Source organism: Talpa occidentalis, unplaced genomic scaffold (genome assembly GCF_014898055.3).
Source record: "Talpa occidentalis isolate TD23 unplaced genomic scaffold, MPIMG_talOcc4v2.1 talOcc4.15, whole genome shotgun sequence".
Classification (NCBI taxonomy): Eukaryota; Metazoa; Chordata; class Mammalia; order Eulipotyphla; family Talpidae; genus Talpa; species Talpa occidentalis.
In genome coordinates, this window is record NW_023601543.1 from 48,442,783 (window position 1) to 48,466,682 (window position 23,900).

Below are 23,900 nucleotides of genomic sequence, written 5' to 3' on the forward strand. Positions count from 1 at the left end.
ACTGAACAAGCAACTTCTGCTCTCAGCTAAGCCCTCTGAATGTATTTTTCTCTCAGGAATTTTTTGCTTTCAACAAGAGACCCATTCTCCTGAATAACACTGTGAACAAAACCCAACTTCTTTTGTCAACCTGGATCCTCTTCTTTTTCTTTCTAAGGAGACCCAATTCGACATTGATGTGATTAAAGCCCATCGGTAGGGTGCCTCTGGTTCCCTTCACAGTATCAGTGCAACCCTTTAGGGGGGTGTTGACATATTCTGGAATGCCCACAGTCTGATTGCTGAGAATGGATTTCGTTCTCTCAGTAGATGTGGCAGGGATTGCTGAAATAATTTAATATCTACTTCCAATAGCTTTTTTGTTTTTCATGAAGTAGTAGTGGAAGCTGCACTAGATCTTATTAATAAGTCACACAAATGGATAGAACCATGTAAACCACTAGACATCTCCTTCAAGGAGATGTATATGTTGACAGTCTGCTGAGAATGGTCTCATTCTTGTAGTCAATGCGGCAAAGAGACAATTATTTTTATTTCTATCTTCTTTATTTTTCCACTTAAATTTCCTTAATTCAATAAAAAAGATGATATGCTTTGATTTGATTAGTATATTGATTAGTAACTTTTTTTTAAGTTTTTTTTTTTTTTTAAGATTTGTTTTTTTTTATTTATACAAGCCCTGGGTACAGTCAGAAGCATGGGAGGGTGAGAGAATTCACCAGAGCCAGAGCAGGGAACAGAACAGGCAGACTGATGAAATACACTGCTGAGAGGTGCAGCAGGAGAGGTCTGTGGCGCCATGTGGGCCCCCTCGCCTGGCGGCCGGGGATCTAACCGGTGCTGCAGAGGCTACAGGCAGCTTCGCAGCCCAGCGCTCAACTGCTGCGCCACCAGGGGAGACCCTAATTAGTAACTTTTCTATCATCATATTCCTTTTGTTGAAAAGTAAGAACAAATTTCAGGAAAAACAAATAAAAAGTAGCAAATCTCCTGTGCAGAGATAATCACTGTTAAAATTGTGGCACTTTTCTTCCCAAATATTGTATTTATCTATAAAATTCTTTGTCTATTTGTGAATGTTTGTGGATATGGATATGTGTATACATGTGTGCTTGTGTGTATTTGCATTTACACATTGCATGTGAACATGTAATTTTGTGATCATATGTATCTATGTTCATATTTGTATAAATTTATATATGTATATGTACAAACAGGTATTTTTTAAATTTATACAACAAACAATTACTGAGGTTTGGTTAAGTGCTTGGTGCAGTGTTTGATACTGGGTACCCTATCCTGAAGAAGACTGATTCAACTTCTGTCTTTGTGAAAAGTGCATTCTCATGGTGTAGACATAGAGAAAAAACAATTAAGCAGCCTTAAATTTAAATCTTCCTACAGTTATGACTCCAAAGGCAAAGAGGAAGTGCTCCTTGTTTGAATTAACACAGCATTCTGTTTTTGATAGATGAAAATCATATTTTATTTTGTTTAAAGGGGTTGAATATTTTGAATATTTATAGATCATTTGCATGTCTTCTGCAACCCTCCTAAAATATTTCTAATTTGAAAATGGGTTCAGATTCCTTTGGTTTTTAACTATTATGACAGTTTTCATTAATATGCAAAATCTTATTCATTCATTTATCAATTTGATTGTCATTTTATTCAAGTATTTATCAGGCATATAATCTGTGCCAATTTTGAGGCTAATATATTGCCAGTCTATTTCCATACTGTCCAAAATATGAATGACTTTATGTGCTATTTAAAAAGATCCTGATTGAATAAATTTGTAGTTGTAGTTCTTAGTTTTTGGAACTGAGTCCAGTATAAATACCTATATATAGATCTGTTTTTGGTTGCATGACTGCTTTTAACACTATACTGGCAAACACTGTGGAGAGTTTCTTTTTTTTTTTTTGTCCTTCTGTTTCCTGTATTTGATTAATGAGGTGATGGTGATAAAATTATTTTTGCATGTGTTCTCTAGGTCTTGGCCTTTCTTCATAGCCTCTTCATTTCCAACAGCTTGACTGTGGAGCTCACACAGGATTTCCTCCCTTACAAACAGCAGCTCCAGCTAAGTTTACAGAATGTGAGTTTGTATCTGGATTTTGCAATCTGTCTTTGCATTCCTATTAAATTTTGACCCCAGTGACATGGGCCTTGAAATTCTAGGTTATCCCACCAACCCAATTTGTCAGAACACACTGGTATGCATCATCACTAATATATTGTTTTGATGGATTGTTTTTGCTTTTGCAGTTTCAACTCTCTCTGGTTTTGAGACCCATAGTTATTCAAACCCACCCTCCGACCCATCAATATCTCTATCTATCAAAATTTATTAGTGTTGTTAATTTGTTGCCTCTATCCCATATCGAAACCTAGTGACAGACTTGCTTAAACACATGTCTTATGCTACTTAGCTCCTAGTCAAGACATTCTCATTGCGGGAGTCATTACTATGAATGCCCATTTTCCCTTCTCTTCCATTTCTCACTACTTATTATTAGCATTAAATTATTTTCAAAGTTTTTATCAACATCTTTTTCTATACTGGTTCTTATATGGGCATATAGGCACAACCGTCCCATTCTTGTCAATACATTCTTTTTATCATTCATTTATTTAACCCATGTTTAGTGGATGCATTGCCAATGACACTGGACATACTATAATAAAGCATATTAGTTTTTAATGTCTTGAAGTAATATGCAGTCTCTTGGATGAGGGAGAAATAAACACAGATAAATCATAAATCCTTTAGTGGTAAATGCTACAACAGAATTAAGACCAATATTTTTAAAGAATAACAAAGTGGAACAGTTGACCTCCTAATAGAGTCAGAGAAGGGATTAGTTGTTACATTGTCTGAAATTTGTAGATATATTTTTAGATAAAGGCTGGTAAGTTGCAGTGGAAATAAACTTTACATGGTTGTTTTAGAGCATCTAAATTTAAACTTGTTATTGTTTTTCATTCTGGGTATGCTTCTTCTTCCTGGGTAATCTTCTTTAGCAGAAATTTAAGGCTCCTACATTCTGCTTATTTACAAAATCTTTCTATACCCAGGATAATTACTTGAATCTTTCACCAAATATAACTTGACAGATGTGAGTTTAACAAAAAGTCTGTGTTTGTGTATATATGGCAATCATATTAATAGAGTAGGCCAAACTAGATTGGGCAGACCAGATCACTACCTTCACCGATATTTATGTCACAATCTTGAGACTTAACAAAGAACTATTTCTAGTGATTTTCATATTCACAGTTCAAATTGTGTTTTGTCATTGTCTTTTAGTTGTATAGTTTAAAAATATTTTTTACCATTAGCTTTTATTATTTACGAGAATAGAAACTAAAATGTTAATTCACCTATGTTCAAAGAGCGCACCCTCTCACATAGTTTATCCTAGTGACCAGAATTTGATTAACAGTCATATAGGCAGACCTTGAGTCAGAAGTCAGATGTTGCCTTGATAGTGTTATCTTTGGGAACCTTCTTTTTGTGAAGTAGGGGTCAAACTGGTGCTCAGAATATTAGGAATCCTTATTCTTTGGAACTTTATAGGTTTCCCAATAGAAAAGAGGTCTCTCCCACATGAGGCTTTCTGAAAACATTGCTATTTAGTTTTCTATTTTCCTTTTAGCCTTTAGTGCTATTAAACACCATACAATTTGTTTCTAGTTACTAGGCAATTCAAAACCTGTTTGTTGCTATGTTGTAGTACACAATATCAACCATGAAAACTCTATCTGGGTCTCTGACTAATAAATGCTTATTTGTTATGATGTTGTTGTTGTTGTTGTTGATGATGATGATGATGATGTCTTGACAGACAAGAAATCATTTCTCCAGTACCCGGGAAGAGATGGAAGAGCTTAAAAAAAGGATGAAAGAAGCTCCCCAGACATGCAAGCTTCCAGGACAGCCAACTATTGAAGGCTATCTCTATACACAAGAGAAATGTGTGTGGGAATACAGGGCTACCCTCTGGGTTTCAGTAGGCTTGTACTATTGCCACTTTAACTCTCCAAACTGCAGACACACATATTGCTCACAGACCCCAGAAAACTACAACTCTTTAGAGAGCAGCCTGGGAATACTGAAAATAAAACAGAGTGAGAGATTGGAGATTCAAAGTGGGGATTGTTAATTGTTTAATCATTCTGCTCACTGGTTGGTGTAAAATGGTGGTACCAGAAAGGATGCTGAAAAACAATTTGTTATACCTCCTATGTGCCAGGCATCACACTAAGTTCTTTAATATTCGAAAATATTATCAGATCCATTTTCCACATGATGCCACCAAGAGTTAGAAAGCTTAGCATTGAAAGTCACCCAACAATCATGTAGCAGACCTAAGATTAAATTCAGTTATGTGAAATGCCAAAACCTGTGCTCCTATCAGTATATCCATTATCCTTCACTGCCTTAGAATCATATGGTTGCTAATAAAGCACTAAACAGACATCATGATTTCATTGGGCAGGTCAGTTATATTTTTCTTTACCAACAAGGGAAGATGAGGTTACTCATCCATTTACTGAATATTGCAGAGGATTCACATTTTCCTACCTTGTAAATAACATTATATAAACCTATATGTGTTATTTGATTTTCCTTATGACCCAATGTCCCCAAAACCTTTGATTTATTATGTGTCCAGGATTATTGCTTTTGGGGAGTAGGATATCCAGAGGTTAGGAAAAGCAGATCCAGTGGTTACCAGCTGTAAAAATCACTGCAATCCACTCAGTGGCATTATTATACTTCACCTCCCTTAGAGGAGTAACTTCTGATGGTTTTAAAGATGTGTTCTCCCATGTTCAAGTTTATCTCTTCAACTCTGCATTGCAGAATTTCTCAATCTCATTGCTATTGATATTTCAGGATGGATAATTAGTTGTTTTGGGGGTTCATCCTGTGCATATTAGGGTGTTTAAGTGGCTACTTTATTCTTCTTACCTTTCACAGTTTGACAAGGCTGACAGATGTATCAATTAATATAATGAAATGTGTAGAACAGTACTTTTGCCTTATATCAGTTCATTGAGGAAATGATATATGAACTGGAATTTGAATTTTGATTGTGAGTTCGACAGATAATGAAAAAGGGAAGGAAAATTACAAGTGTGTACCATTGTGTGAGTAAAGGCACAGAGGTATGTGGACATGAAGTTTATTTGTAGGTTTATTTGTAGGACATGTAAGTTTTTTAGTTGCCAAGAATGATCCTGGTTCATACCTGTTGTTCTATTGTAATTATCATTAGTGCCAAATTCTCTCTTAAATAGACCTTGAATTAGATTGTAAATTATATGACCACCTATTTGTTTGGTAGCTGAAAGTAATTCAATGAGACAGGATCATAGGGGTGACGGTGGCAAAAGAAAAAGCTGGAAAAGCAAATATGGTCACATTATGAAGGGCTTTGTGTGCCAGGCTAAAAAGTCTGGAGAGAGTGGGGAAGTCCTGGGTGGTTTATAGTAAAAGGCATGATGTAAATAGAAATATATTTTAAAAACATTTTTCTAGGTGAAGCATGGATAATGGATTGGAATGGGATGATTTGAGATGAGGGAAGCCAGAGAGAAAGCCACTGAAATTATTAATTGGAAAATTGTGAATTTTTGTTTTGTTTGAAATAGCTTATAAAACTTAAAAAAAAGGGCCTCCCCAGTGGTGCAGCGGTGAGCGCTCGGCAGCGAAGCTGCCCACAGCTTCTGCAGTGCCAGTTCAATCCCCGGCCGCCGTCAAGGGTCCCACATGGCGCCCAGACCTCTCCTGCCATGCCCGCTGCTCCCCTCAGCAGTGTACTTTGGTCCTTCTGCCTGTTCTACTCATTGCTCTGGCTCTAGTGAATTCTCTCACCCTCCCATGCTTCTGAATGTACCCAGTGCTTGTATAAATAAATAAATAAATAAATCTTAAAAAAAAAAAAAAGACTTTAAAAAAATGGAGAAGAGGAGGTAACTAAAGGACAGACCTGTAGGAGATTGAATAAGCAGTACCCAAACATCAATCAAATGGGGTAGGTTACAGGAAAGGAGCAGAAGATAACAGTTGCATGTTTTCATCTCATGCAACAGGATGTTTAGTGGTACCATTCATAGGAAACATGACAGAGAGTGGTGTGGAGAAAGCTAGAGCAGATGTGGAAAGCAGTTGATGAGGGTTAAACTCTCCATATGTGCGGTAGGAAATTGGCACTACGGAGCAGGAGTTTAAGGGAAGGGTAGTCCTGTATCTGGGGCATAACCATGTAGATGAAGCTGTGCCCATCTTCTGCTTAGGGGGGTGCTGACTATGCATCCAAAAAGATTTATTGTGGCAACTCACTATTGCCTATCTTTGTAGGGGCTTTGGGAATATCCTGGGTGAAATACTACTGCCAATATGAGAAAGAGACCAAAACACTCACCATGACGCCAATGGAGCAGAAGCCAGGTGCTAAACAGGTCAGTTCTTTTGAGTGCCATATTTTCGGAGATTGATCTGTAACTGCATCTCAGAAAATTATGTTTATTGACGGAGTATCAAAGAATCAAGTACAATACTATCATGTGAAGCCATTACTTGATTTGTTCTTCTTGGTCTAAGTTTGCATTGGGCGAGATAGTACTCAAGTTGAGTGAGAAAACTGTTAATTACATCCAACCCTCTGAAAGTGCCTGTGCTCTTTGAGACCATTTTTAAAATTACTTGTCACATTGTACCTATCACATTTACAGTACCTGTCACATTGTACAAACGAAATATGAATGAATGAATCAGAGGGGAGTGCTACTTGCTTTCGAAAAGGCTCTAACATCAAATCCTTTAAGTAACAAGAGTTTCAAATATAAATTATTTTCTAAATTTCTTATTTTAAAATAAAATTTTATTGATTTACAATACTATATAAACTTGGGTGTACAGCTTCAAATCTTGTAGGTGTACACTTTACTGTATCTAGAAAAAAGTTCTAAGGTCATTCACACTATCAAATTGAACCCCCTCTACCTATTTCTACCACTTTCCTTCCTCTCCCTTCTTCTGGTCATCACTCTATTATTCTCAGAGTAAGAGTTATCTTTCTTATGTTTTATTAGTTTGCTTGCTTTGTTTATCTATTATCCATATATCAATGAAATGATCCAGTAAGTCTTTCATTTTCTGACTTATTTCACTTATAGAACCATCTCAGATTCCATCCATATTGTCACAGATGGCTAACTTTCATCTTTCTGAATAGTTGAGTTGTATTCCATTGAATATATGTATATATATTTGTTCTGCAGCTGCTTTATCCATTCATCTGTCAGTGGACATTTAGGTTGTTTCAGGGTCTTGGCCAATGAGCTACCACTTCACAGAATGTGCTAGATACAAAAGATTGGAAACAAACAAACAAAAAATACTGTCAAGGGGTTGAACAAAAAGAAGCTGTAGTACACATTTGGTGGGAATGTAATTTGGATAGCCACTATGGAAAATGATGTGAATATTTCCTAAGAAAATAAAAAATAGAGGAAGGGGGCGGAGCAACATGGCGGCGAGGAGACGCTGCCAGTAAGATCTCCCATTAAAAAAAGTTAATAGGGAGGAAAAGCGGCAGGTCCCAGTGAGAACTGGGACAGGGAAGATAAACGGACGACTCCAGCAAACTACCTGAAGAAGAAAGTTGCCATAAAAGAGGACCAGAAGGGAGGAAAGCGCAGAACCCTGCTCCCCTCCCCCACCCACAGAGTCGGCACTCTCCTACCAGCAGAGAGGAGGAAAAAAACAAATTAAAACGACCAATAAAAACAAACTAGGCAGCAAGCGGGACTGTGAGTGGAAAGGAACTATTGCATCCACCACACCCCGTGAACGGGAGCTGTGGAGAACCCTGCAGGATTGACCACGGCTGTGAGCGAACAGCTCCGGGCGCCATTAGAGAAGAACAAAGAGACTCTGGAGGAGACGCGCAAACAGCCCCGGGCCGGCCAGTAAGCTTGCGCGGAAAAGCTGCACGCTTGGCACACTTGAAAAGCCAACTCAGATCGGGATCGCGGCTGCACAGGTCCCCGCGACTGCGACCTAGGCTTGCGGGGAGATGCGCGGGCGGAGGTCCTCACTGGGGTGAAAGTCCCTCACTGAGTAGGCAGGAACCAGGCGCCCGGGCACAGGAGCGGGGTACAAAAGGCGCCATTCCCGCGCCACTGAACTGGGCTACAGCCCGCGTCCTGGACCTGAGGGCTTTGGAACTGAGACCCGGGGCATGAAATTCAGGGTGTGGGTTCTCCACGACGGTGGGGCACAAGGCAGACACAGCACCCCAAAGCCGTTGAGGTTTACCCTACCATTCCCACTCTGTTCCCGGTCCCACGGGATGGGGGGAGGCGAAAAACAACCCCCAAAGGACAATAGGTGAGATCTCTGGCGCCACCTAGCGACCAGGAAAAAAAAGTCACTAACACCCCATAGAACAGGAAATTTCTTAAGACTGCTTGAAAAGGGCAGAAGGCTCCCGGAGGAGACAGTGGCCAGATGGGAAGTTAGCCCACGCCAGGCCCCTTCCGACCAGCAGTCTGAGCCCACAGAGGGAACAGGCACCCACGGCCGGGGCAGACCGGGCACACAGAAGAGTGTGCCTGAGACCGGAAGCGCAGGGACTGAGTCCCGCGTCGCCATTTTAGATCAGGGACATTTCTTCAGTAAAGACTGCCTGAAACCCGCAGAAAGCTCCCTCAGAAGCCAGAGATGGCTCCTGGAGGAGCCAGAGGGGAGCGGAGAAGTTCACCCAAGATGCCGGCCAGTCCGAGCAACACAGTGTCCCAATGCATACGACAAATTAGAAAACAGACAGTAGGGAGTAGAAGAACCACACGCAACCTAACAACTCCTCAGTAAAAAAAGCACACCACAAAAAGAAAACCACCCTCCAGATTACAACGACAGTAACTTGGAAGAACTTCTGAGACTTCCAGAAAGAGAATTTAAAATTGCTGTGATTAAAAAACTGACAGAAGTCATAAAGGAAAACAATTATATGAGAAAAATAATCAAAGATCAGAAGAATGAAATTGAGTCCGTAAAGAGGGAAGCAAAAGAACCACAGGAGATCAAAGAATTAATGGAGGAACTAAAGAACTCTGTGGGAAAAGCAATGGAAGCAGAATAGATGAAATGGAAGAACGAATAAGTACTCTTGAAGACACAGAAATAAAAAGAACCTAAACAGAAAAGGAAAGAGACTGAAGAAAGACTTCGGGAACTATCTGACTCCATGAGGAAAGGAAATATAAGAGTTATAGGAATACCAGAAGGAGAGGAGAGAGATGTAGGAACAGAGAAAATATTCCAGGAGATAACTGAAGAGAACTTCCCAAATGTGAAGAAGGAGCTGAAAATTGATATACAAGAAGCAAGTAGAACACCAAACTTCCACGATGAAAGAAAAAATACAGCAAGACACATAATAGTAAAGCTCCCAAGAATCCAGGACAAGGAAAAAATAATGAAGCTGGCAAGCGGGAAGAAATAGATAACATTCAAAGGAAAACCAATCAGGCTGACATCGGACTTCTCTGAGGAAACACTACGTGCAAGGAGAGAGTGGAGGGACATAGTCAACAGAATCCAAGAAAACAGATGCCAACCAAGAATAATCTGTCCCGCAAAGCTATCCTTCCTCTATGAAGAAAGAATAAGGACCTTCCCAGACAAACAGAAACTCTGGAATTTCATTAAGACTAAACCCCCACTGCAAAAAATACTACAAGGAATTCTAAAGCTAGAACCTCAGAGGGACGAATAACAACGAAAGAAGGCCAAAAAAAAAGTTATTAAAAGAATAAATAAATAAAATCACAGGAAAGACAAACACAATGGCAAATACAGATGCTAAGATATCAATATTAACTCTAAATGTAAATGGACTAAACTCTTCAATAAAAAGACACAGAGTTGCAGCCTGGATTAAGAAACAAAACCCAACCTTTTGCTGTCTGCAGGAAACACATTTAGCTACAAAAGATAAAAATAGACTCAAAGTTAAAGGTTGGAAAACAATCCTACAAGCAAATGGAGCAAAAAAGAAAGCAGGAACAGCTATACTTATATCAGATAAAACAGACTTCAAACTCAAAAAAATAAAAAGAGACCCCAATGGTCACTACATTATGATCAAGGGGACAATATTTCAAGAAGAAATAACACTCATTAACATATACTCACCAAACGAAGGAGCACCAAAATATATCAGACAACTGTTGTCCTCTCTGAAAACAGACATCAGAGAAAACACATACGTAGTGGGAGACTTCAACACACCACTATCAACAATGGATAGATCAACAAGACAAAAAATAAGTAAAGAAATTAAAGCTCTAAATAAGGACCTAGAGCATTTGGGCTTAACAGACATCTATAGAACACTAAACCCCCAAAAAACAGAGTGCACATTTTTCTCAAGTGCACACGGATCATTCTCCAGGATCGATCACATACTGGGGCACAAGACAAACATCAACAGATACACCAAGATTGAAATCATACCAACCATCTTTTTTGACCATGAAGGCATCAAGCTAGAAATAAACCATAAAAAGAAGGCAAGGAACTTTCCTACCTCATGGAGACTAAAAACCACACTATTGGAAGACCACTGGACTAATGAGGAGATCAAAGAGGAAAATAAAAAATTCTTTTAATTGAATGACAAGGAGGACACCAATATCCTAAATGTATGGGAAGCAGCAAAAGCAGTAATGAGAGGAAAATATATAGCAATAGAAGCTCACATCAAGAAACAAGAAAGAACTCAAAGAAACAACCTAATCTCGAAGCTCAAAGATCTAGAATAAGAACAACAACAAAAAAAAACCAAAACCAGTAGAAGAAAAGAAATAATAAAAACCAGAGCAGAAATAAATGAAATTGAAAATAAAAAAACAATCCAAAAGATTAATGAAACCAAGAGCTGGTTCTTCGAAAAAATCAATAAAATAGACAAACCCCCGCCAGGCTCACAAAGGAAAAAAGGGAGAAAGCACAAATAAACAGGATCAGAAATGAAAGAGGAGAAATCTCAACGGACACAGCAGAAATAAAAAGAATAATCAGTAACTACTATGAAGAGTTATATGGAAACAAGTTCAACAATCTAGAGGAGATGGACAAATTCCTACAACTCTACAATCACCCAAAGCTAGATAAAGAAGAAATAGAACACCTAAACAGACCAATTACAACTAGCGAAATTTAAATGGTAATCAAAAACCTCCCCAAAATCAAAAGCCCAGGACCCGATGGATTTACAAATTAATTCTACCAAACATTCAGAGATGAATTGGTGCCTATCCTTCACAAACTTTTCTAAAATATTGAGAAGGAAGAGACAATACCGAACACGTTCTATGAAGCCAACATTACACTAATACCAAAACCGAATAAGGATAACACAAAAAAGGAAAACTACAGGCCAATTTCCCTAATGAACACTGATGCAAAAATCTCAACAAAATTTTAGCTATCAGAATCCAACAATGTATCCATAAGATAATTCACCACGACCAAGTAGGATTCATTCCAGGGACACAAGTATGGTTTAACATCCGAAAATCAATCAATGTTATCCAACACATCAACAAAAAGAAATATAAAAACCATATGATAATATCAATCGATGCTGAGAAAGCTTTCGACAAAGTGGAACACCCATTCATGATAAAAGCCCTTGAAATTCTTGGGATACAAGGAACATACCTCAACATCATAAAGGCCATCTATGACAAGCAAACAGCCAGTATCATTCTCAATGGTGAAAAGCTGAAAGCAATTCCATTAAGATCTGGAACAAGACAAGGATGTCCACTCTCACCACTGCTTTTCAATATAATACTGGAAGTCCTAGCCAGAGCAATAAGACAAGAGAAATACATACAAGGAATGCAAATAGGAAAAGAAGAAGTCAAACTATCACTATTTGCAGATGATATGATAATATACATAGAGAACCCCAAAAACACCACAGAAAAATTAATTCAACTCATCAATCAGTTCAGTAAAGTGGCAGGATACAAAATCAACACCCAAAAGTCAGTAGCCTTCCTATACACAAACAATAAATCTGAAGAAGAAGAAATCAATAAAACCATCCCTTTTATTATTGAAACCAAAAAAATCAAATATTTGGGAATAAATCTAACAAAGGAGGTAAAGGACCTTTACAAAGAAAACTATAAAACACTGTTAAAAGAAATAGAAGAAGACACAAAGAAATGGAAATACATCCCTTGCTCATGGATTGGAAGAATAAACATTATTAAAATGGCCATCCTACCAAAAGCAATATACAGATTCAATGCTATTCCAATCAAAATTTCAATGTCATTCTTTAAAGAAATAGAACAATTATTGATGAAATTCATATGGAATCACAAAAAAAAACCGAATTGCCAAAGCTTTCCTGAAAAAGAAAGAAGGGAATGGAGGCATCACACTCCCAGACTTCAAACTCTACTACAAAGCCATAATCATCAAAACTGCATGGTATTGGAACAAGAACAGTCATACAGACCAATGGAATCGAATAGAAAATCCAGAAATAAACCCACAGATCTATGGTCAACTAATCTTTGACAAAGGAGCGAAGACTATTCATCGGAGCAAAGAAAATTTGTTCAATAAATGGTGCTGGGAAAACTGGGTCGCTACATGCAAAAGAATGAAGCTTGACCACTACCTCACACCGTACACGAAAATCAACTCAAAATGGATTAAAGAACTAGACATAAGACCTGAAACCATAAAATATATAGAAGGAAATATAGGCGAAACACTACATGATTTGCACATCAAAGACATCTTTATAGACACATCACCCAAAGCATTGATAGTGAAGGCAAAGATTAATAGCTGGGGCTACATCAAATTAAAGAGCTTCTGCACAGCAAAAGAGACAATAACAAAGACAAAGAGAAACCCCACCAACTTGGAGAACATTTTTGCACCCAACACTAATGATAAAGGACTGATCACAAAAATCTGCAAAGAGCTGATGAGACTCAACAACAACAAAGAAAATAATCCAGTCAAAAAATGGGCAGAAGAGCTAAAAAGAAACTTCTCTCAAGAGGAAATGCAAATGGCCAACAGGCATATGAAAAAATGTTCAACATCACTTGTAATCAGGGAAATGCAAATCAAAACTACCATGAGATACCATCTTACACCAGTGAGAATGGCACATATTAAAAAATCTAGCAACAACAAATGTTGGCGAGGGTGTGGAAAAAAAGGTACTCTTATGCACTGTTGGTGGGAGTGCAAACTGGTCCAACCACTATGGAGAGCTGTGTGGAGATTTCTGGACCTACTAAACATAGAGCTTCCATATGATCCAGCAATTCCACTCCTAGGTATCTACCCAAAGGACACAGAAACATCAATTCCAATGAACACCTGCACCCCTATGTTTATAGCAGCACTGTTTACAATAGCTAAGCTTTGGAAACAACCCAAATGCTCCAAAATAGATGACTGGATCAAGAAGATGTGGTACATATACACCATGGAATATTACTCAGCATTCAAAAAAGATAAGCACATGCAATTTGCAGCAACATGGATGGCGCTGGAAGGGATCATGCTCAGCGAAATAAGCCAAAAAGAAAAGAAAATACCGGATGGTCTCACTCATAGCAGGAATCTCGAAAACTTAAATAAGGGACCAGGAAAATGAATAACTATAAGAAAGTGAAAATCAGAATCAACAAAAAACTATGAAACAGAGACACTTTTTGGGGGGTGGGGGGCGGGAGGGGAGGGATTGGGATCAGAAAGGGGGGGGGTTGCAACTGTATGGGGAATATAAAAATAAAATTTATTATTAAAAAAATGCAAAAAAAAAGAAAAGAAATAATAGAAATATAATATGACCCTGATATACCACTCCTAAGTATTTATCCAAACAATATGAAAGCACTAATTCAAAAAGATTACAAATGTATGCAGTTTATGTTCACACCAAAATTGCTTAAAATTGGAAAAACCACTATCCCCAATTCATTGTAATTCTCAAATATCTTTAAATAGTTAATGCTTCTTTTCTGTCATCCAAACCTTCATGAACTCTCCAAAATGTGAAGATGATATTAACACACAGAAAAATAGTTGATTCACTTGGAAGAACTTAATCTTATCTCTTATACACATATATTCTCCCGTCCTTCACCCCTCCCTCCTTCCTTCCCCCTTATTTCTTAAAATTAAAGCTGATAGTCTGACAAACTGAAAAGGGCATGATTTTAAGAATTTCTATTTTTTACAAATTGTTAGAGGTACTGCAATTTTCTCTTGTTAGCATGGAAAATGGTACATGCACTATTTACAATAGCCAAATTACAGAAACAACCTAAGTGCCCAACAACAGAGGAGTGGATTACAAAGAGGTGGTATATATACCCACAATGGAATAGTACTCAACTATTAAAAAAAGGTGAAACTTGCCATTTGCAACAGCATGTGTAGAACTGGAGAGGATTATGGTAAGTGATATAAGTCAGGAGGAGAAAGACAAACATAAGATTATTTCACTTATGTGGAGTATAGAGACACAAAGCAAAAAGGAAGTAACAAAACTAAACTAAACCAAACCCTAGAAATATGACTGCAGAACTCAGGCTGCTATAGAGAGGGGGTGGGAATTAAGGTGGGGAAAGAACCCCAGTGGTCTAGAGTAAAGGACTTTGCTGCTTTGGTGGCGGGTGTGTTGTCGTAACACACATCTGATGAGGTGTGAACCTGTTCCCCTAAATCATATGTGGAATTGGTAGCCAATGTTACCTCAATAAGAAAAAGGAAAGAAAGAAAGTGGTACATTAAGACCCAATTTACGTAGATAGAATTTGGAGAAAAATTGGATAGATTTCCCACTCTCTTGCTAGTTTATTCCATGGAATATCTCTCTTGTGTGGCTTGTTTATATGAAATAAGAAAGGATTTAGATTTGGTGGCAGACTTTGAAAACTGTCTCTTTTTTTTTGTCTTTAAACAATAGTTTTGCCACACTCTTTTGAATGTGGATTGGAAATGGGATGCATCCTTAACAAAGCATATCAAATGGGGTTTCTAGAATCTTCCTCTGTATGAGCCAGTCTGCTCATTCATGACTTCAAACTACTCCTTCACTTCCAGTCTGCCAGTTGCAAAGGCATCTTTCAGTGCTTCCAATAAATGTATCTTGTGTCAGAACTCGGCTCATGTATCTGACCGGAAAGTGCTTGTAAGCAGCACTGTCTTGTAGTCTCTTTCTTTCTTTTCCCCTACATCAGGCTTTAAAGCTCCTGTTTTAAACAGTCAACTCATAGACACTTTATCTCTTGCTCAGACATGTGCACTGCAAAATGCAAGACAAAGAGCAGATATAGCCTTCATATCCTGGCCGCAGATGAAAACAAGTCGTCATTTTAGCTTTTCTTTCCTTCTTCTCTTTTCATTGAGTGATTGTTTATGAAACTGCAGTCTTGTGAGTCTAAGCAGTTTTAATATGGGATTCCTTATGGAATGGAAAGAGGAACTTGGAGGGAAGGGGAAGTAGGAGTAGCTACTTGAATTTCCTTAAATTGGAGCCCGAAATGATTTCTAGTCTAGTCTCTGACTCATGTCTTATTACTGGTTTGTGGTTTCAAAAGGTAAATGTGAAAGAGACTATAATTATAATGATGCCATAAAAACCACTGTTTATTTTCTGTTGTGTGCCAGGTACTGAGACAGACACTTTCCATCATGTGCTTTATTTTGCCTCCCATTAACACTGTAAATAAAGTCTCATCAGCCCAATGTGCAGATGGAGGAATTAGGCCCGCTTTTTATGCTAAATTACTAGCTTCCTTTACTAGTTCAGCCCATTAACTTCCATTTGTGTTGTGCTGCTTACTTTATAGATCACCTCCCCATATACTATAAGATTCTCATCCCTTTCCTGTCAGGCAGTTGTGCTAAAAAAGAAAGAGTGCTAGTCCCTTATTTAGGTTTTCTAAATTCCTGCTATGAGTGAGACCATCTGGTATTTTTATTTTTCTTTCTCTCTTATTTTGTAAAGTAAAAATCAAAATCAATAAGCAACTATAAACCAGAGACACACTATGGGGGGGGGAGGGGAGAGGAGGGAGTAGGATCAAAACGAGGGGGGTGGAAATTGTATGGGGACTATAACCAAGATGAAAATGTATATATTGTGCAAAAATGAAAAATGATGTAAAATATATAAAATAAAAAAAATAATAATTGAATAAATAAATAGAAAGAGTGCTACAAAGAGTGCTACATTTTAGGTCTCATGAATTGGGCTTAAATTCTAGCTCTCTTGCCTGGTAACTTTTTGTTTTTTATCTTGATTTTTTTTTTATTTTTATATTCCCCATACAATTGCAACCCCCTTATTTTGACCCCAATCCACCCTTCCACCCCCGCAGTGTGTCTCTGGTTCACAGTTGATTTTTGATTTCGATTTTTTCTTTCTTATAGTTATTCTTTTTCCTGGTCCCTTATTTAGGTAACTTTTTGACTTTGAGTAAATTAATTTTTCTCAGTATCAGCTTCCCCAGTATTTATTGAGCACCGATTCTTTATTGGATATCAGATTTATAAAGATACACAAGACATTCTCCGTGTCCTTGAAAAGTACTCAGTCAAGTGGGGAAATCACATGAAAACAGGAAGTCTTAAAATAATGCAGAAAACACATGGTAGGCAGTAAGTGGGATTGGGGAAGAATTTTGGAGGCAATGAAAGCTGAACTGCAGTTTGTAGAACAAATAGGATTTAAGCCAGTATAAGAATATAGACAAAGTGATTTTGTGTGAAGGAAACAGTATATGCAAATTATGGAGTCAGGAAAGAGCATGATATATATGTGAAATAAGAGTATTTTTTCTTTTATGGGCATAAAACAGATGGAAATTGCTGGAATTGAACCTGGAGTGGTGAACAGGGCCTGCACTCCTAAGCAGTGATGCTACTGAAGCTGAGGTAGTTGAGAATTTGGAGAACCAGTGAATACTTCATGCTGTCAGTCATTCTAATTTGAAAGACCAGTATTGCAGGACATTCTAAGTGTAAGGGTAGGTAAGGAAAATTGAAGGATTAATTTAGAATTGAGTTTTTATACAGTGGGAGCAGCAAAAGGATAGACCTTGCAAGGGGGTTCTGAGTGCCAGTGAGAGAGAAGTGCTAGATGATCAGCCACATGAGCCAGTCTGGTACAGTGCTGAAGGACAGACCTTGCACTTAGGCTGTACTTCTGAACTAGAAACAGCAGGATGGGTAGTAATATTCCCATTCAATAGATTGTGAAGTTATGCTTCAGAGAGGGAGGATGATTTGCCTGGGCCATGTAGCTGATAAATGGAACAGCTAAGCAAGACCCCAGGTATTAAGCCTCTTAGTATATTTCTATTTCTGCTGTATTGGCGTGGGTGACTTTATTTAAACCATTTTACCTCTTCATTTCCCTCTAGGGTTTGTTACAAAGAAAGCTAGTTTAAAAATCCATAGCGAAACCTGTGGCATACGGTAGCGAATGTATTAGTGTTAATTACTTTCCTGTGGTACATTAATTCTGTTGAGATAATAGAGGGAAATTGAATAGTCAGGGACTAGGAGATTGTGATCTATGGATCCACTGGATTTCATTGTCCTTGTTTAGTGCCCACAAGACTAAGATGGGCCTCAGTATCCTGCACATATGAATATCAAATGCTACTTTCACTATTACACAGATTCCATTGTTTTTCCTACTCCTGCCCTACCTTCGGAGGGATTGCTTTTTCAATTCTAGTCATCTTCAAGAGTCTAGAGAAATGTTTGTCCCCCTTCCTCTGTCTGCCTCTTTCATGGAAGGAGGGTTGCAGAAAATTACTTAACTTGCTGCAGCCTCACTACCTAGAGGCCTCATGGAAATTTTACTCTGTACACTTAAGGCCATTTGCGCAACCCATTTCTCCTACACTCCCCTTATAAAATGTGTAATGAGTTTATTATTGAATCTACCATACTTGGGAAAGATTTTTTTTAAAGATTTATTTGTTTATGTATTTATACAAGTACTGGGTACAGTCAGAAGCGTGGGAGGGTGAGAGAATTCACAGAACCAGAGCGGGGAACAGAGCAGGCAGAAGGACCGAAGTACACTGCTGAGGGGTACACTGCTGAGGGGAGCAGCGGGCAGCAGGAGAGGTGTGCGCACCATGCGGGACCCTCCTCTGGTGACCAGGGAGCAGCCGGGGATCGAACTGGTGCAGCAGAGGCTGCGGGCAGCTTCGCAACCCAGCGCTCAACCGCTGCGCCACCGGGGAGGCCCAATACTTGGGAAAGATTTATTGGCTTACCCTGAACATTTTCTTCCAGTCTCAGTCATTGATTCTTGAAGAAGGGAGAACCCATGTACTACCTTCCTACAATTACTGTTTGAGGGCACAATATTCTCAGTGAGATTACACGTTTCCCCTGCTGCCCTGGCAAATGCCTTCCAGATGACACTGAAGACACTGTAGGAAGAAGAAGTTTCTCTACATTTTTTTTTTCAAATTGGCTATTTATCTTTCCCTTCTATCAGGGACCCTTGGACTTAACCCTGAAGTACTGTGTGAGACGGAAGACAGAATCTATCGACAAGAGGTTCTGTTTCGATATAGAAACTAATGAAAGGTAAGCTGTGCTGGTGTGAATTGGCAGTGTCTCCATGTTCCAGGAGCTGAGCCTGATTAGGTCTTTTATCTTCCTCTAGTATATCTTGGTGATGAAAATCAGTAAATTTATTTATGACATCTTTGTCCTGGCTGTTCTTCACAGGGATCCCTGTTAGAACTGGCCAATAGCTGGTTCTTTCCAAGCTTCAGTCAGCTTTGTCTTATCTGCTCTGAGCAGAAAATATCACTCCTAGAATTTAATTTTCTATAAGATAGGCAAAAAAATCAACACTTGGTGATGCTGTCAAAAAAGGATATATTAACAAAACTCATTTTTCTTTCATATGCTAATGTAATACCTAAGAACAAGTGCATTGGAACACATTTTTTTTTTTTTTTTTTGCAGGGAGGTAGATGGGATGGAAGGCAATGGTGGTATTGGAGAGTCTCTTTTTCCACACTTGGTGCAGTCATGATAAAGACTTTTCCTACTTTGCAGATAATTTATATAAACTGATTTCAGCAAAGGCTTTTGCAAACTTTGGACTTGGTTGCATTTGTTTCTTACCATACCTTCATGTTTTCTGAATTCGAGCAGTTTCATCAGAGGGCAAATTTAATGCATTTGAGGTATTTTGGAGAAAAGCATGCTATGTAATTGGGAAGTTGATTCAAAACTCAGTGGCTTCCCAACAGGCATCGGGTATCTGTACTCATGTTCACAGAAGCACAGAGCAAATAATTCTTTCAGTCCCTTTAACTTTTCAGCAATAGAGCATAAGATTTGTTTTTATTAGTGTTCCAACTACTGACTTATAGCCCATCAGAGCTTGGAGGACAATATAACAACACCATCGATAGTAATAGTAAAAACAACTGCTAACATTTACTGAGTTCCTCCTTTGTGTCTGGCACTGTTCTCAGCCTTTGCATGCCCTTTAGTTCACGCCACAGTTACATGAAGTCGGGCATGTTATTATCCCCATTTCACAAAGAAAGACAAGGAGGCAGAGAGAAATGAGTTAACTTAGGTTACTCAGCTAGTCAGTGGTAGTATCTTAATCAACGTATTTTGGTCTCCAAGCATTCTTAACTACTGCACTCTACTGCAGATATGATGTATAATACCTTTTTGATTTATATGGGTGGTTGAAATCTCAGGAATGACAATAGATTTTTCTGTGGTCATAGAGGTAATCCATAAAAGATCCTGGACTAGAAGTTAGTACTCTTGATATTTTGTCACCCTGTTCATACCAGTTGTTCTTTGAATTTGACTTTCTGTAGCACCCAAATATCTGAATGGTCCTAAATAGTCATCATGTATTTATTCTTTTAGTCTATGTAAAATCAATAGAGAATATCCACAGGTTTTTGATTTCTCATATAGGGAAGTTGTGTTCCAGAATGGGTTTAGAATTTGGTCTGCAGTGTCTACTTTTATGTCTGTTGCCCATTGGTTTACTCTCCTTCCTTCTGACTTCAGGATTGAACTGGTAGCTGTTTTTACAAGGATTTCTAGACCTTTTATCTCATAAGTTACAGCCAAAAGATTTTTTTTTTCTTAGAGGTAAACTTTAAAGTCCTGGTTTCTGATGGATTTTGGTTAAAAATCATTTAGGGGCTTTCCTTTTTAAGGGGCTTTTTAATGAAGCGATTTAGGACAAGTAGAACAGGGATGCCTTGATATCAGTACTGGAAAGTGCCTCCCAGCTCATTTGTTCCAACACCTTTATGGATAAGGAAATTGAGATCTTGTGCCTTATCCAGAGTCCCTGAACTTTCTTGTGATTTCTCTTATTCTGTGAATCAGAGAGGACTTAATATAGAAGTGATAAGAGGGACAAGGTTTGTAAAATGACACAGCTAGGCAGAGAAAGCAAGGAGACTCTATACTTGCCATAATATATTCAATCCCAAACTCCCATTTCGGTTGCAAAGATCTAAAAAGACCATATTGAGTATACCAACTTGCTGCATCTATCTCTGGGTAGAGGTAATCTGCAAGTAAGTATTCAATCTGCAAATTGAATTTGATTCTATCTGCTGTGCTGAAGAGGCCTTAGAGTATATAGTGGTTAAGAAAGGACATGACAGCTGGATCAGAATTCCTAAATTCTAATCCTGCCTCTACATTTACTTTCTATGCGGTCTTGAGTACCTGCTCTGTGCCTCAGTTTCCCCTTCTGTAAAATAGAGATTACTATACTACCCACTTTATAGACTTCCTGAGCATATTAAATAAATTAACACATATAAATACTTATAACGGAGCCTGGCACCTAGTGAGCATTCAGTAAATATTTGTTGTTATTACTATTCATAAGTCAGCTTAAGTCAGCCAAAAGATCTCTTCCATGGCTTAGCTCATATGCATGTTGCTGGATTCTTTCCAGTTGAAACACTCTTTGGACAGCCTAGGAGGTTGAAGTAGCAAGTCCATTCTCTTGATAGCTGAATGCGCCCGATACAGATGCTTGTGCCCAGGGCCCAGATCACAAGGGTGCTCAAGCACAATGGGGACAAATTAAGTGTGTATTTTGATGTCTTCCTATGTCCTTTTCTGATCCCAGCGTGAGGATGCCAAGGTACCACCTCCCCCAGCATTTCCAAAGTTACCATTCTCCAATTTTTGGTGGTTTTTCTGAGCTGAGTAAAAGAAATTTTGAAAAATTGAAATTCCGTATGTCTGTACTTGCTCAGTGTAATACATTACTCCCTAGCAGAGAATGACCCAAGGTCACAAGCGTCCATTCTCCTAGTGAGTTTTCTTCCTTAAAATTGTCATTTTTTTTTTTCTACAGGCCAGGAACTATCACTCTGCAGGCACTTTCAGAAGCTAACAGAAGACTATGGATGGAGGCCATGGATGGAAAAGAACCTGTAAGTTACCTCAGACACTGGGGAAATCACAGCAACATAGCCTAGTATGTGAATACCCTCCAGAGGCACCAGTGGGTATAAGACGATTCAGTGGTAATTGATAGATCTGACTCACAGTTTTGGAGCTGGAAGGAATTTTGATTTCACATCTCTTATTTAACAAGTAGAACAGCTTGAGTTCCAGAGTGTGTGAGGGATTTCTCTAGAATCATCCTCAGAAAGGACAACAAAGCTACACCCAGAATCCATGCCATTCAGCTTCCTGTCCTGTTTTAGACTCTTTAGCTATACCCAGAAGATCTCCTGGGTATCGGAGAAGATCTGCTGTGAACAAGCATTCATGAAAATATTATTCAAGATGGTTTTGCTGCTCTGGTCCCCACCGGCTCAAAGCTTATTTTCTTTAAGGGTACAGCTGCTGGAGATGATGGCATTGCCATCCTGTATTCCAAGATGTACTACTCCTTTTACATCACTGTTATACAGAAAGATATGTGATACTTTCAAAGGTCCAGTGATTATCAAAGAAAAATCAATATGAAAAGTCAGAAATCGTTGAAGAACATTCGTTTTTCAGCATCTCCCTAGTAGTTTTGCTCTATTGACAACTGAAATATTATCAGGTTCTAAGGGTTTGAATCCCAAAAGCCTGGATTTGGATCATGGTTTTTCCATTGAAAGGTTGTATGAATTTAAGCAAGGCCACCTCTCTGACACTTAGTCTTATTCTCTGTCAATCTGACAGGATTGCTTTGAAAATCAAGTGAAACCCAGTCTGTAAACCATACTGTGCTGTATTAGTCTTATGTACTTTCAATTTGTCTGAAGGAGGAATGCAAAGGTACTAAGATTCAACAGAATTTTGATACAGTTTTGCCTCCTTGCTTTCTTTAAGGCAAAAACTTGTTAAAAAGAGAAATACATTGCAGGGTTTACTTTCATTGTATCCTCAGTATCCTGGAGATTAAAGAGGTATGTACAGATTCCAGATTGCATTTGTAGCAACCAAGAAGGTAGCCGTGGAGAAGAGGTCCTGTGAGTACTTCCATCCAGAAAGTCATTCAGGACTTGTCTCTCCTCCCACTCCTCTCAGAAACCTGGCACTTCATGATTACATGCCTAATTATTTCTCTAGGAAGGTGTTAGGAGACTCAGGAAGCCATTTTTCTCTTTACTCCCCTAAACTTGCTTTCCATTTAGGTTTTAGAGACTGAAGGATGAGATAGTTTTTTATGGAGAATGATGATAGAACATTGGTCCTCTGACTCACATTCTTACCAATTTTGGCAGTCTTCTCAAAAATTTCCTGTTTATAATGTGGCAACAAGTCCGATCCAGCAAAGAAATCTCTCTCATTAAAATATCCATGGGCAGACACACACACAGGCAAAAAAAAAAAAAATCTTTTAAAAAGAGAGGTTGTTAAAACAGACTCTTAACAGATTGCATATTTCCTGTAGCTGTATGTTGCTGCCATTTCCTGATTTGCTGAACACCCTAATCAACTGACCTTATACTTGGTTGTCATAGCTTTGTTTAAAATACCAGACGATCAGGACTTGAGGGAACATATACTCTAACTGAATTATTTTAGTGCCATGAATTTTGAAGTCTGGAGAATAGGAAATACATGGCCAGGATTTCATGATGAGATAGAGTCAGAGCTTGGACTGGGCTTCATAGTCAAAGGTGTCCTCTTTGGACATCCTTGCCTAAAAAAAAGGCAAGGACTCTGAGGCAAGAGGGTCAGAGATATCTTGATAAGTGCATGGACTTCTTTTAGAGTAACACTTGCCTTTCCACAGAGAAACACCCATTAACTCATCTTTGGGCTGGGAGATTGGTATTGGGAACATTTAACTTTTACTGTCAATGCCCTTTCCCCAAGTATCCATGAAAAAACAGCTTCCTTTCTCTCCTGCTCTCTTGCTCCATCACAAAAACTTTCCAAGTTTTATATAAGTAATTACCTAGGAAGGGAAGGCTACAACTTTAGCGACAATGAACTATATGAAATGCAGTGTAATCTTCAGGGATTATTAATCCACCTGTCTTCTGGGCACCTGGACAAAGATAATTCTGTTTAGCCCCCTTTCATTCTTGCTAACACCATGGAGTTGTTAATGGTTTTTATGACTAACTATTGGGGGAGAGTCAATATTATTTGCCTTAGTTACCTATGTTGATTCACAATAGCCATGGCTTTTTCTGTTTCTCTTCTTTTGTAGATCTACCACAGCCCCATAACAAAACAGGAAGAAAGTGAGTTAAATTTTAGGCCTACTGATGTTATAATTTGTCAGCTACCATAATGACAGTAAATGTTATTGTCAATGATATGTACT

The 23,900-nt window shown here is 38.4% G+C and overlaps 1 protein-coding gene across 1 annotated transcript in view; it reads left to right on the forward strand.

The window, feature by feature from the left end:
- Positions 1 to 23,900, forward strand: part of OPHN1 (oligophrenin 1) — a 414,559-nt gene that overhangs the window by 185,024 nt on the left and 205,635 nt on the right. Inside the window, exons 8-13 of the mRNA XM_054695894.1 lie at positions 1,997 to 2,101; positions 3,852 to 3,981; positions 6,374 to 6,474; positions 18,600 to 18,691; positions 21,477 to 21,555; positions 23,784 to 23,817. Of these exons, the coding sequence (XP_054551869.1) occupies positions 1,997 to 2,101; positions 3,852 to 3,981; positions 6,374 to 6,474; positions 18,600 to 18,691; positions 21,477 to 21,555; positions 23,784 to 23,817 (541 nt within the window). The remainder of the gene's footprint in view (positions 1 to 1,996; positions 2,102 to 3,851; positions 3,982 to 6,373; positions 6,475 to 18,599; positions 18,692 to 21,476; positions 21,556 to 23,783; positions 23,818 to 23,900) is intronic.